This window comes from Tachysurus fulvidraco, chromosome 16, assembly GCF_022655615.1.
Source record: "Tachysurus fulvidraco isolate hzauxx_2018 chromosome 16, HZAU_PFXX_2.0, whole genome shotgun sequence".
In the NCBI taxonomy this organism is placed as follows: Eukaryota; Metazoa; Chordata; class Actinopteri; order Siluriformes; family Bagridae; genus Tachysurus; species Tachysurus fulvidraco.
The window spans coordinates 2,936,134-2,951,278 of record NC_062533.1 but is presented as its reverse complement, the minus strand read 5'-3'; the positions used below and the strand labels follow the sequence as shown (position 1 = coordinate 2,951,278).

The window sequence follows — 15,145 nt, the reverse complement described above, 5'->3', positions numbered from 1 at the left end:
ATTTATTAAAAAGCTAATTTAGATATTCACCTTTACTAATGAAGCCTGATTTTCTCTACTGTTTTTTGTTTTCCACCAACTTTCCAAAAACATGCTTGTACATGGCTTGGACCCAGTCACAGATAGCTGAATTACCCCTGGGTGTGTGACTGTGTGTGGCGTTGCCTTGCATCCAGTGTTACCGAGGGCCTTTTTACACCCGGTCACTTCGTGTGTTGTCTCTGATCCGATATCTATCTGATCTGTTAAAACTGTCCCGTTTACATCAGGCCACATAAACGCGTCCCGGCGAATCGGATATCGATCCCATCTTTCTACTCCCGCCCAAATGCTGATATATTTTACCTCATTTCCGGGGTAATTGAAATGGAACACGCTGTGGTGTATGCGGTTGCTACAAAAAACAGCATTTACTGTTTGCTGCATTTTCGCTGGGAGCAGCAGCGCATTTTAAGACCAACAGTAACGAGACGCCTGGGTGAAAGATCAGAACAGCGATGGTGGGAAAACATGTTTGTTTCTGGCGCGATGCACGACTCGTGAGTCACCTGCGAGTGACGTACTTCCGTTTGGGAGGAGTATAGCGCTGACGTATGTGGCTCGAACAACCACATGCATTTACACCTGTCCAGTTTCATCTGGTGGTTCGTCCCAGACCACCTCCTGAAGGAGGGCATTTAGACCGGGTCTTTTTACCATCGCATGGCTATCTGATCACAGAAAACGCATGAAGTGACCAGGTGTAAAAACCCCCTGAGATAGACTGTGAGATCCATTGTGACCCTGACCAGGATAAAGCACTGAAGTTACTGAAATGTAAAGACTGAATGAATAAATAACAAGAACTTTGGTAGGAACCAAAATACACGCGAAGCCCTTAGTGATAATCATTTTGTTATTTCTGGATTGCAAAAATGTCCAAGGTCTTCAGGAAGGTGGTTTTAAGGATGTTACCTGTTTCTCCAGCTTTATAATTTGTTCTTCATGCTTTCTTTGTAAATGAGTGAATAAATAACACACTTAGTTAATAGAAACAGATGTGGGCTGTTTATTGAATAAGTAAAGAAAAGACTTTAACAGATGCTTTGGTTTTGCTCAGTTGGAGGTACAGGCAGAGGAGCAAGCAGCCGAGGTGCAGAAAGAGAGGAAACTGCGAGAGAGAAATGAACAGTTCAACAGACAGCTCGAGGAGGAACTGGAGGGGTTCAAGGTACGATTTAGCACAGAAAAATTAGACATTTTTTAAAATAATAATAAAGTATAAAAGTTTTATTCATATAGTTAAAGGGGGGTGCGCACGGTGGCTTAGTGGTTATCACGTTCGCCTCACACCTCCAGGGTTGGGGGTTCGACTCCCGCCTCCGCCTTGTGTGTGTGGAGTTTGCATGTTCTCCCCGTGCCTCGGGGGTTTCCTCCGGGTACTCACTCATTCATTTCCTACCGCTTATCCGAACTTCTCAGGCGTCATCGGGCATCGAGGCAGGATACACCCTGGACGGAGTGCCAACCCATCACAGGGCACACACACACACTCATTCACTCACACACAACGGACAATTTACCAGAGATGCCAATCAACCTACCATGCATGTCTTTGGACCGGGGGAGGAAACCGGAGTACCCGGAGGAAACCCCCGAGTTCACGGGGATAATAGAAACATTTAATGACTAAATTCTCAGTTCAAAATGTGTGAATTGAATGTGTTTATAGTTCACTATTAAAGCCACCAATCTGGCCCTGCAATCTTTATTTAACACTTAATTAACACTTAACTAACACTTCCATATAATCACACAGTTGCTGTATCTGTTGAAACAGGCTGGACCTCTGCACCCTGGAGCGAGTGCAGAGCAGCAGCAGCAGGAAGTGGCGTGGCTGCGAGCGGAGCTGGAAAAGAAGAACGTGCAGCACGAGGAGGAGCTGTGTCAAAGAGAAACGCAGTATACCGCTGAGCTCAAGAGCCACAGGAAAGAGTTGAATGATGCCGAAGCACAGCAGCTCACTCTGCAGAAGGAGATCCTCATGCTCAAAGACAAGCTGGAGAAGACGAGGCGAGAAAAGTATGTTCACGGTTGTGTTTAACTGCAGTTTGAGGATAAACTTCATTCGGATTTTTTTTTATTTTAGGGATCCAGAGATCAATTAAATACTTTTGTGTCGACTTGCTGCCACGTATGAAAGTTTTGGAGGATCACGCATGTAAAAAAAAAAATATATATATATAATAATAATAATAAAAATGAATAAATAAATAAATATTAATTAAAAAAAGGAAATAATCCACAGAGTAAAGTGTACATAGTGTCTGAATAAGGAGTCTATCAAGAATCGTATTTATTTTATTTATTGATGTTATTTGGATGGCAAATTTATCACGTGTCAGAATTTTTTGCACCGAAAGCCCAAATGCCATAATAAACATGTCCATTAAAGGCAACTCTTCAAGAACATGGCCTAGCTGTCCACCGTTAGACAACTAGTTTCTTGATGCAGATTTTAAGCGAGCTTTGTAGGTTTGTTAAGGCAATCTCATGCATGTTATATTCTTGGTCATTTCACTGCTATGATAGTTTGTTTGTTATGGACCTTTGCGGCACTACGCCACCTACTTGTGCCTGTCGGTACAACCTGCTTTGAACGGTGTCCGATTCAATAGCATGTGAGAAACATTAATGAACATTTCTCTAATTCTGACCTCCCACAGCATCACATGCCATTTTAAAAAGCAAACTCTGGCTTGATATCAAACATTCTTTAGATTTTTTGAAACCAGGAAAGTGCCACATGTATGATGTCACAGTTATATCACAACGAGCATCCTTATAAGCCTCTAGCACAAGAAGAATGTTTAAGGGATGTTAAAATCTCTTGTTTAAATCAGAATCTGCTGTTCTATAGCACGCAAGGGAAAACAAACGGGACTTTATTGGGGACCCCAGACAAAGACCACAAAAGATATCGAACCCCAGATGTCTGGGTTTCGACTACAGAACATACTGAAATGTTCTTACTGAGTTATATGTAGGAGATATAATCCAAGTTATTGTATCCAAGAACTGATTTCATCATGCGATATTGGACAGAATGTGGTTTTCACACCTCTGAGATGATAATAAGAATAATAAGAATAATAAGAATAATAAGAATAAGAATAATAAGAATAATAATAAAACTCTGAGTGACAAATGCATTAAACAATACAAGTGATTTAATTAAGTAAATATATTTTGGGGTAGCAGATGCTATGGTGCACAGTAGCATTGTAATATAATGCTATAGTAATATCATGGCATGCATGTGCATGCACACCAGGGCTTACTCAGGTGTTATATATCACCCCTGGCTGCTCTGAGGGGGAGAAAGAAAACTTGTTTTACAAACCTGTCTCTGTGAACTAGATAAATAGCTCTTAGCTCAATCCTACCCTTTAACTCTAATGTTTTAATGCCCTACAAGATCCTTAAGGCCCGAATGGCATTATTTTTCTTTGAATACAAAATATAAAACATGATATTTACTTAAGACAAACAATAATTTCTTTCTACAATCGATAGCTTATATATTAGATTAGAAATAATCGAAGCAGTGATATGTTGATGATGGTTGTGATGTAGAGTTGTGTTCTGTGTGTTTATTAGCCAAAGTGAGCGCGAGGAGTTTGAGGCCGAGTGCAAACAGAAGCACGAGCGAGAAAGGGGACTTCTGATGGAGGACAACAAGAAGCTAAGTGGTGAGCTAGAGAAGGTGAGCTCCAGCTTTCACTTTCATTTCACCTGCATTTTGAAACGTTTAGAGGTGTATAAACTATAACAAAATCGCTATAGACTAAAATCAATACATTGCAAATGATACAGGAACCGACGGTAGGCTACACAGTCAGTAGAATATAGTCAAATGCGATTTGGGATGTGGCTTAAAGTGAAATATAGAATATTATATCTGCAGCCATTATTGAGGTCTCACAAGATTTAAAGAAGTATTAAGAGAATAAAAAAGGCATTCGTGTGTATGACTGTTTTACATGGGTGGATGCAGTAACAAGGGTTGCCAGAATGTCACTGAATCCCTCTGTTGGCTGGATACAATAAAATGATTAACCCCAAAAGCAAACAATTCCCCTGTTTGCTTTAATGATCTTCTTCAGATTTCACAAAAATAACAGTCGATAACAGGTTTAATTAACTTACTTGTTTGTTGGCTTTAGTTCAGAATTTATAGGCTTCAGCTTTCTTCAATCGCCGGGCAAAACAGAAGCCCATCCTGAACTACACAGGGACACTTCAATGGATTTCTTAAAATATCTCAACAGTGGTCTTCAGGATGGGGTTAATACATCATCAACAAAGGGACAGAACAAATGTCAGAAGTGGGATTCACACCCAAACCCCCGGGGAAGGCTGCAACCCAATCATAGCAAGTGAGACCGCTCAGCTAAGCAGCACCTGAAGCCTGGGGTGTTGTGGGTCATGCGTAGTTCTTGTGTATCCTTGGGGTTTACTTTAACACAACAAGTCAGTGTTGTTAGTTCACTTTGCAACTATTTATTTACAGGGCTGTCAAATGTTAACACATGTTGTAAAACGAACCCTTAAATGGTCTCCAGTGACCAGATTTCACCTAATACTTAGCAAGCAGAAGCTCAAGACTGTCCGTAAGCATTCGAACTTATGTAGGGAAAATTCCTTTCAGAACCTTAACATACAACAACGAACCTCAGGAAGGAATCGACACACCATCGGAGGTCCTGATTGCACTGTGTACCATGTCCAGTTCTTATGTCAACCATATAAGTAGGCAGTGCACACTTTTGCCCCTTTTCCACCAAAAAGAACCGGGTGCTGGTTCAGAGCTAGCAATAGTGCTGGTTCAAAGTTGGTTCCACTGGTGAACCTTCTAAGAACCGGTTTGCCTTTCCATCGGTTAGAGAGCCGTCACAGAGCCGAGTCTGACGTCACTGTATACGTGTCACGTTACACAGCAACTGTAGAGTAGCAGCGACAAACACAACAACAACAATGGCGGATGTTGCTTTACTGTTAATGCTCATGGCTTTGTGAACCTACATCGGCATCCAAACGCGGCGAATCCGACGTGTACGTGCGGCTCCGTGTAATCTGTATAAACGGAGTTTGTGATCGAGAAAGTACATAACGTTACTTTATCATTAACACAGAAAAAAAGTTAGCCTTAGCGTGTAGCTACCTACTATCATGTGTGCTGATAATGTATCATATCGCGGTAAAGTAAAAGTGTATTAAACATTAGTATACTTAAGGTACATTATCAAATGCGCTAACAGTAACCCCGCCCACAGGCGCTAACAGTAGCTCCGCCCACAGGCGCTAACAGTAGCCCCGCCTACAGCTCCTGACACAAGCGGTTCTTAAGTCTAGACCTGCGACGTTTTGGTGCTACTTAAGAACCACTTTTCCTGGTTCAGAGCCGGTGCTTTGGCGGTCGAAACAGAAAGACCTGGTTCTAAATTAGGCTCCGAACCAGCACTCAAACTGCCTCGGTGGAAAAGGGGCATTAGATCCCTGTTCAAGTACCAATGGTCAAGGCATTAAAAGTAATCTCTTAAATGTTACACAACAGTGCTTGTCCACAGTCTCTACTAGAGAGTCCAAGCAGTTTTTGGTAATCATATTTGAACCATTTCATAGTTTGTCATACAAGCTCAAGTGACCGCCACCACCAACACGGTTCAGCTACCTTTTGACAAATCAAATATCAGACCTCGTCAGCAGGATTCAAATATCCACAGGCAGACCCTAATGTATATCTTGTCTATTGCCTTAACCACTTGGTCATGATTATGGATGAACATGTTTTATTGTGCCCTGTTTCAGAAGTCATAGGCTTCTGTTAGGGTCCAGACCCAAGGTTTGTGTCAAAAACACCACAAGGCAATGTACTGTATTAGCTGGTTTACTGTACAACCCTCTATGGGAAGTGCTGTAAAATCTAGACCGAAACTTGAGCATTCTAACTTGTGCTGGATTCTTTTCAGTGTCTCAACATGCTTCAGTGGGCTTCAGTTCAGAATTTATAGGCTTTACTTAGGGACCATGCTTAGGTTTGTGTGCATTGATAACAAAGCAGTGCAACCATCTATGGGCCGATTCCACAGGGACACTACAGTGTACTTCTTAATATAGGATCAACACACCATCACCAAAATGTAGCAAAAGAATGGCCCAAATGTCAGAAGTGGGATTCAAACCCACACCTCTAGGGGAGTCTGCAACCTGATCACAGCACTTAAGATCGCTTAGCCACCCCGAGGCCAGTTGTGTTGTGAACTGTGCCGGGTCCTTATTTTGACCACATGAGAAGGCAGTGCACTTAATTCACTGTCCTTTGACCCAGTCTCTCAAGATTGGCAGCAGTTTTTTGTCATGAACACAGCTCTTTATTCTGAACCAACGGCTTTCCGTACAAGCCGCAAGGTTTCGGTTGCTTTCGATAATCTTTTCACCATATTTGGCAGGATTTAAACCTGCATGCGTAGACCTCAGTGGTTTCTAGCCTATTGTCTGAATCTGGATCCTTTAGGTCAAGTTCAGTGCACATTAACATCGAATTAAATTAAATCCTTTTTTCAGTATTCCTACTAGAAATTGTGTCCACTTATCACCATAATTGTCATGTTATCTTCCTTGGAAGCACAAAATATATCAAACAGATTTTGCATAATACTTATTGGCCTATAATGGGCCAAAGTTGCCAAAAGGAAGTGAAGTGACTTATCTCAGCACTGACTTATCTCAGCACTGACTTATCTCAGCACTGACTTATCTCGGCACTGACACAAATCTGCCATGACCAGAGCATTTTTGCTTCTCCTCTGCTAAACCGTGTCTAATCTTCACCACATTTGGATCACATCATTTGTCTGAAGAATTTATTTTCGAGTATCTTGGATTTGATTAATAAAATGATTTTTTATAGCCTACACATTGTATCCAACTAACCCCAGGTTCTTCAGACCAGCATGGACAAATTTTATAAAAGAATTGTAAAGATTTTAAACGGTTTGCCCGTAATAGGCCAACAAATGTGACAGTGAAGCTACCAAACAGGAAATGAGCGATGACCAATAGGGTTCAGGTCTGCAGACATACCGTACTTGGCCACTCCATCAGTTGTCATCTTGGTGGTGTGTTTAGGGTCATTGTCATGTTCAGCACAGTTTCTGAAGGGAGGGCATCATGTTCTGCTTCAGAATGTCACAGTACATGTTGGATTCGATGTTTATTTAAATGAAGCTCGGCTCCGCAGTACCAGCAGCACTCATGCAGCACTCATGCAGCCCCAGACCATGATGCTAACACCACCAAGCTTGACTGTAGGCAAGACACAAAAACACCGGTCCAATCATTAAACAGCAAGTGACAGCTTTACAGGTCACAGCAGTGTCAGCTGCAGCAGCTATACAACCCTTCTGCCCATTTGTTTGTTTAGATCTTTCCTCCCACACACACACACACACACACATACACACACACACACACACACACACACACACATACACACACACATACACACACACACACACACACACACACACACACACACACACACACACACACACACACACACACACATACACAAACACACACACACACACACACATACACACACACACACACACACACACACACACACACACACACACACACACACACACACACACACACACACACATACACACACACACACACCACACACATACACACACACACACCACACACACACACACACACCACACACACTCACACATACACACTCACACATGTATACACACAAACACACACACGCACCACAAACACACACTCACATACAGACCACACCACCAAACCACCCACACACACACACACACACACACACACACGCACGCACACACACAAACACACGCACACACACACACACACACACACACATACACACACACACAGACACACACGCACACACACACAGACACACACATGCACACACACAAACACACACACAAACACACACACACACAAATGCACACACACACACACACAGACACACGCACACACACACACACGCACGCACACACACACACACACACACACAGACACACACACATGTACACATGCGCACACACACACACACACACACACGCACGCACACACACACACACACACACACACACACACACACACACACACACACACACACACACACACACACACACACACACACACACACACACACAATTGAAACAATCCATAATGCTTGAAAGCTTTTGACTCTTTTTCTTTCTGTCTCAGAAAATTCTTCATGCTCTTCTTCTTCTTCTTCTTCTTCTTCTGACATACAAACAGTGCATTTAAGAGAAATGAATATAAAGAAAACTTCAGATAAATATAGCCCGTGCTGTGCAGTGGCTTTCACTGTATATCTATTTTTCTTTTATGTTATTTTGCCTACAAGGCTTATTGCACATTCTTTTGGAGCTTGTACAGTGTAACCCCAAATGCGTATGCAAATGAAACTGGACTGTTTATCTTGGACTGAGGATGCATACTGTGTGACTCCGAGGCAGCAGCATCCAAGCTCCATAACTATGTCCGTAAACTCATGACACGAATGTAGATTGCTGACAGACCGAGTGGTTAACGACAACACTTGTGACATTTGGAAAGAATCGATTGCATGTACTGTATAATTCTGATTGATAAATTTATACACGCTACATTTTAGCTTTTATATTGTCCTGATTGTCTGCAGGAAGAAGTCATCATTGCGTAACAGTGTAGTAAAACGGATCATTATGAATTATCGTGTAATCTGTAGGACGGTAGAGTTGCTCTCTACGTTCCTTCGTCCATATAGTCTCTCAGGCGTCTCAGGCGTCATCGGGCATCAAGGCAGGATACACCCTGGACGGAGTGCCAACCCATCGCAGGGCACACACACACTCTCATTCACTCACACACACACACACTATGGACAATTTTTCCAGAGATGCCAATCAACCTACCATGCATGTCTTTGGACCGGGGGAGGAAACCGGAGTACCCGGAGGAAACCCCCGAGGCACGGGGAGAACATGCAAACTCCGCACACACAAGGCGGAGGCGGGAATCGAACCCCGACCCTGGAGGTGTGAGGCGAACGTGCTACCCACTAAGCCACCGTGCCCCCCTCCATAAAGTCTTCTACACTGAAATTTTCTGTAACGTTTTCTTTCTTTCTAATCCCAGATAATTCTCTCCTAACCAACTCTTCCTCTCTTCTTTCAGCTGAAGTCTGCGTACGAGTCACTGAGCAGTGGCCACAAACAGCTAGAGGAGGAGATACGAGAACTGGCTGATAAGAAGGAAAGCGTCGCACACTGGGAGGCTCAGATCACGGAGATCATCCAGTGGTGAATAGATTTTATGCACACACACAAACAGGGCTTGAGAAAATGTACATGACTTTAAAGACTCACATCAACACACAGACACCTGGTCGCGTCTCCGTACTTAATATACATATAATAAATATATAACAGGCCTGACTGTTTCTGTCAGACAAGAACTATTTGGCTTTACTGGTACTGAAAGCTGTGGCCTGCTTGTGTGTGTTTAAGGGTAAGTGATGAGAAGGATGCTCGAGGCTACCTTCAAGCACTGGCCACTAAGATGACCGAGGAGTTGGAAGGTCTGAGAAATGTGAGCCTCGGAGCCAGAGGCACTGTAAGTCTTATTAAACCAAATCATGTTATTTTAGTCCTGTATCGTTTGGGGGGTGCACGGTGGCTTAGTGGTTAGCACATTCGCCTCACACTTCCGGGGTCGGGGGTTCGATTCCCGCCTCCGCCTTGTGTGTGTGGAGTTTGCATGTTCTCCCCGTGCCTCGGGGGTTTCCTCCGGGTACTCCGGTTTCCTCCCCCGGTCCAAAGACATGCATGGTAGGTTGATTGTCTGTAGTGTGTGAGTGTGTGTGAGTGAATGAGAGTGTGTGTGTGTGCCCTGTGATGGGTTGGCACTCCGTCCAGGGTGTATCCTGCCTCGATGCCCGATGACACCTGAGATAGGCACAGGCTCCCCGTGACCCGACAAGTTCGGATAAAGCGGTAGAAAATGAATGAATGAATGAACGTTATTAGACTGGACAAGATATTTAGAAAAAAAGGACCACATGAAGTTACAGGCAATTGTATTTTTTTGTTAAGCGGTAGAAAATGAGTGAGTGAGTGAGTGAGTGAGTGAGTATCATCATAAGCTACAAGCAGATACAGTTAAATGATACAGTAAATCACTTTGGATGTACACTTTTATCAAAGTTCTGATGATAATATGTGTTATATTTTTCCAGGAAATGCCGTGGAAGATGCGCCGTTTAGCCAAGCTGGACATGTCGGCTCGTCTGGAGCTGCAGTCTGCACTCGACACCGAGATCCGTGCCAAGCAGGCCATCCAAGATGAGCTCAACAAAATCAAGGCATCCAGCATCTCGACGGAGTGGTGGGATTACACACACACACACACACACACACACACACACACACACACACACACACACACTCCCGCTTCTTAATTCTCTTTAATAACAACGCCTGGTCTATCATTTAAAGAGTCCATCAGTATCTTAAGATCAATTTTATCCCACACTTCCACATCTCAGATAGAGTTGATACAGTACGTGCCTCTGATGGCAAGTGCTATTCCAAACAAGGTTTCTACTGGATAATGGAGGTTTGGTGATCTTCTGGCTCTCAGAGTGTCACAGCGTGTGATTATACACACTAAACAAGTCACACAGATTCAGCACTATTTACACTACAGTTATCATGCTGGAATGTGGGAGTGTGTGTTGTGTGCAAAAACAAGCTCAGAGTCCAGGTGCACAACATGCTGACGTTTTTATCAGTACACTTGTGTTGTGCTTTGGCAGCAGAATAGAAATTCACTTATGGGACTAATAATTTTGTAAAAGTCTGCTTTAAAATTATAGTGATAGTCATAGATAATGTTGGCTTACAGTGTGAGATGTGAACAAGACCATGATAGAGTTTTAGGGCCACTGTTAAAAACACCAACAACAACAACAACAACAACAACAACAACAACAACAACGATTTCCAGACTTAAGATAATGCCAGTAGTTTGAGAAGGTAGTTGTAATATTTACAGGAACAAAATCTTTTGCTACACCATCACCAGGTTATTATTAGTATTAGAACTTTATTAGGGGGGGCACGGTGGCTTAGTGGTTAGCACGTTCACCTCACACCTCCAGGGTTGGGGGTTCGATTCCCACCTCTGCCTTGTGTGTGAGGAGTTTGCATGTTCTCCCCGTGCCTCGGGGGTTTCCTCCGGGTACTCCGGTTTCCTCCCCCGGTCCAAAGACATGCATGGTAGGTTGATTGGCATCTCTGGAAAATTGTCCGTAGTGTGTGAGTGTGTGAGTGAATGAGAGTGTGTGTGCGCCCTGTGATGGGTTGGCACTCCGTCCAGGGTGTATCCTGCCTCAATGCCCGATGACACCTGAGATAGGCACAGGCTCCCCGTGACCCGAGGTAGTTCGGATAAGCGGTAGAAGATGAATGAATGTATGAACGTTATTAGACTGGACAAGAAAATGTCTTTATTTAGAAAAAAAAGGACCACATGAAGTTACAGGCAATTGTATTTTTTGTTAAAAGAGAAATTGCATTTTATTCTCATAATATTGGAAATTTATTACGACTACATCATATATTATTGGATTATATCCAATTCCTTCCATTACGACAGTAAACTGCAGGAGTCCGAGAACAAGAACCGGATGCTGCAGGCTGAGATCGAGAGGTTCCAGAAGGAGACGGAGGAGCTGCGTCGCAGAAGAGGTGGATTTATTTATTTATTTATTTATTTATTTATTTATTTATTTATTTATTTATTTATTTATTTATTTATTTAATGTTTGTGAATAAGTTTTGACATTAAATTTATTGTATAGTGTGTGTGTATTGTGATGTAGCTCTAATTTGTCTGATAATAATAATAATAATAATAATAATAATAATAATAATAATAATAATAATAATAATAAAGACGATCTTTAAAAACCATACACATTTATGTCTATGTATATTTATGCATATGTATATACAGTACATTATTTCTTCATCTATATTTTATAAAGTTTTTATATAGTTTTCTTATATAATTTATACCTTTTTTATTATTTTATTCTTATTTTACTTTTTGCTTTTTTTTATACTTTTTTTAATACTTTTTTTCAATATATTTTTTTATTCTTATACCGGACATTTGCATAAAGCATTTCACTGCATATCGTACCCTGTATTTATGTGTATGTGACAAATAAGATCTGATTCGAGTATATTGTGTAGAGTCCAGACCAAAAGTATTGGAACAGGGAAGGGGGGGGGAGGGGTTTCACTTGACGCAGCACAAGTTCAATATGTCGCTTGCAATAACTCGATCAAACTGAAACTCCCGATCTGTTATCTTCTTTTGTGAAGCTTTTCAGGTGTTTAGTGCTGTTTATTTCAGTTGTTCTTGGTTTTGCAGGGTTTCTCACTCCGGTCTCCTCTCCAGGAGGTGAGACGCCGCTCAGTCGGGTTGAGGTCTAGTGACTGACTTATCCAGTCTAAATAAAACCTTCCGATTTTCCTTTGTTAAAGCTGGAATGTTTTGGATCCTCGTCTTGCTGCATGGTGAAGTTCCTCCCAGTTAAATTAAACGCATTTCTCTGTAAATGATCAGACGGTACGTTTTTGCAGACTTCTGAATTCATTCTGCTGCTCGTCGTCCATCAGGAACTCGTTCGTCTTTAAATATCAGTGAGCCGGTCGAGTTCGAGCGGGTTCAGACAAACGGGGTTTAAAAGTTATTAAACTTATCTAGACGTAAATATAAAGAGCCGACATCCGTCTGTCGTCTTATTGTTTTTTTTTAGCTTCTGTTCTCTTCTACTTGGCTGTTCCAATACTTCTGGAGGGAACTGTACTACTGTACTGTGCTTAAATAGACAAGCTCATTCAGAGAGAGTTTGCACAGGATTTTCACACGGATTTGTGTCAGTTCTAGATAAATTACGAATATCTGCGGTGATGAGTATCAGCCGAGCAAACATACAGTACGCTGTTGGAGGTTCTTCTGTGTGACTCATCCTGAACTGGTTTTGTTATCAGGTGTTAAACATCAGGATTCTCAGAACTCTTTCCTGGCTTTCCTGAACGCTCCGTCTTCTGTGCTAGACCACTTCGAGGTGAGTTTCATGCTTGTGACATCATGTTACATGTCTGTACTCCAGATGAACACAACACAGAACCTCAAACTATTTACTGTTGCACTCTGGCACATGTCTGATATTTCATCCCCTTATTTATTTTTGATTGTTTTTCTTTAGCTTATTGCCATTTTTGTGCATTTATTCCGAATTTTTTTTCTTTTTCTTACCTTATTTTCATTCCTTATTTCGTCTGCCATATGACGGATCGTTTTTCTGTATAAAATCGAGCATCGCGTTAGTTCAGGCAGGCCACGTAGACAAGTGCATCGGCTGCTAATCGGCCATTTCCGGCGCGCACCGATCCGGTACGACTTTCGTAATTTCCGACCCTGTGGATCCCCTTTTCTCGATCGGCTTCTCGCGCATCGCTGCTGCTGCATTTCAGATCCCCTCCTCCAACCCCGACCTCTCCTAGCCAGAACCCGTTGTCCAGTCCGATTAAATTACCTTCACGTATTCGAGTCTCTTTTCCCTCCTTCATTTCTTCTTCTCCCTTTCCCCTTTCCCCTCTATTTTATTCATCTATTGATTCTTTTTCAAAACATGTAAGCGAACCTTTCAATAACATGCATGAATATGCTTCTTCTTTTTTTCATATATATTTTCTTTTATTTTTATTTTATTAGTGTGTGTGTGTGTGTGTGTGTGTGTGTGAAGGTGGTGAAGTGGTGAAGTGGTGTGGGATCCATGGTTATGCTTCTGATTCTGCTGCCAATGGGGGGGGGGGGGGGATCTCCGATTCTCCAGCCGCCCCTCTCCCCGCTCCATCAGAGCATGCGCACGGAAACGGCGCGCGGGAAAATTTGCACAGAACAGAACCATACCATACGCCAACACTAACTGTATGCATATTTGTTGTTGTTGTTGATGTGTGATGGATCTCATCTGGCTCATCGCTCCATCACCGATTATATCTCCTAACTTATTTACAACACTATGATCCTCTGATCTGTTTTTTTTCGCCGCAGTCCCGGATTTCCTCCAGAGATCCTTTTCTTTCTTTTCTTCCTTTTAGCAGAATCCGTTAAACCCCGAATCACGGCTTTGACACTCTGCTGTTGTCATTGTTTATGTATAAGACTAACAATGTCTTTAATTCTGTCTTTTCAAAGCGCTCGCCATCGTGGGGTCCAGGTAGCAAAGGCCGACGTGTAAGACCGAGCACGTCCTGTTGCTGAGAGTATTTGACTGGCCATGTGATCTCTGTTCATGTTTGTGTGTTGTGTGTTTGGCATGAGCGGTGTTGTGTCTGTACTCCATTCTGTATCGCATGAAAAATCTTTTTCCCTTTCTGTCCTGCATGTGGGGAGTTTTGTGTTTCTTTTGGCTTGGAGTCTTTGCATTTAAATTTGTTGAGCTTTGTTGGAGCCACATGTTCTACACTGTGTTTGAACGTCGGGTTACGGGTTGGACACTAGTCCATTCCCGATCACTGCTAGGCTGCTTACTGAGGGAACACAATCCATGGCTGCAAATATAATCCTTAGACTGCAGAAAGTTGTATTATTGCTGGACTACTTCTCGTTTAGGGGGCACGGTGGCAGTCAGGGAGGTTCGGTGCCTTGCTCAAGGGCACCTCAGTCGTGGTATTGACCGGCCCGAGACTCGAACCCACAACCTTAGGGTTAGGAGTCAGACTCTCTAACCATTAGGCCACGATCTACCCCAACATACTATTTAAAGATTTAAAGGATTCTCGATTAGAACCAGCCGAATTGTCGGAACACTTTGTAGGTGTTCATAAATTCTTCCTTTTGTCAGTGTCAGTATCTGAATACAGGACGACCAGCTGGACTTTAGCTAGTGGATTGTTTCTTAAAGCAGCCCTGCAACTGTGTTGGATTCACACGTTTTTTTTCTTTTTTCCAAGCTTTACATTTT

General features: G+C 42.5%; 1 protein-coding gene across 2 annotated transcripts in view; it reads left to right on the top strand.

Moving 5' to 3' along the window:
- The window catches only part of cdc42bpab (CDC42 binding protein kinase alpha (DMPK-like) b), a 70,607-nt gene that overhangs the window by 40,965 nt on the left and 14,497 nt on the right, over nucleotides 1-15,145 (top strand). For both annotated transcript variants that reach the window (XM_027153572.2, XM_027153571.2), the window contains exons 14-22: nucleotides 1,100-1,210; nucleotides 1,820-2,061; nucleotides 3,640-3,745; nucleotides 9,277-9,401; nucleotides 9,609-9,714; nucleotides 10,337-10,485; nucleotides 11,758-11,849; nucleotides 13,164-13,240; nucleotides 14,377-14,415. In XM_027153572.2, coding sequence (XP_027009373.2) covers nucleotides 1,100-1,210; nucleotides 1,820-2,061; nucleotides 3,640-3,745; nucleotides 9,277-9,401; nucleotides 9,609-9,714; nucleotides 10,337-10,485; nucleotides 11,758-11,849; nucleotides 13,164-13,240; nucleotides 14,377-14,415 — 1,047 coding nt within the window. The remainder of the gene's footprint in view (nucleotides 1-1,099; nucleotides 1,211-1,819; nucleotides 2,062-3,639; nucleotides 3,746-9,276; nucleotides 9,402-9,608; nucleotides 9,715-10,336; nucleotides 10,486-11,757; nucleotides 11,850-13,163; nucleotides 13,241-14,376; nucleotides 14,416-15,145) is intronic.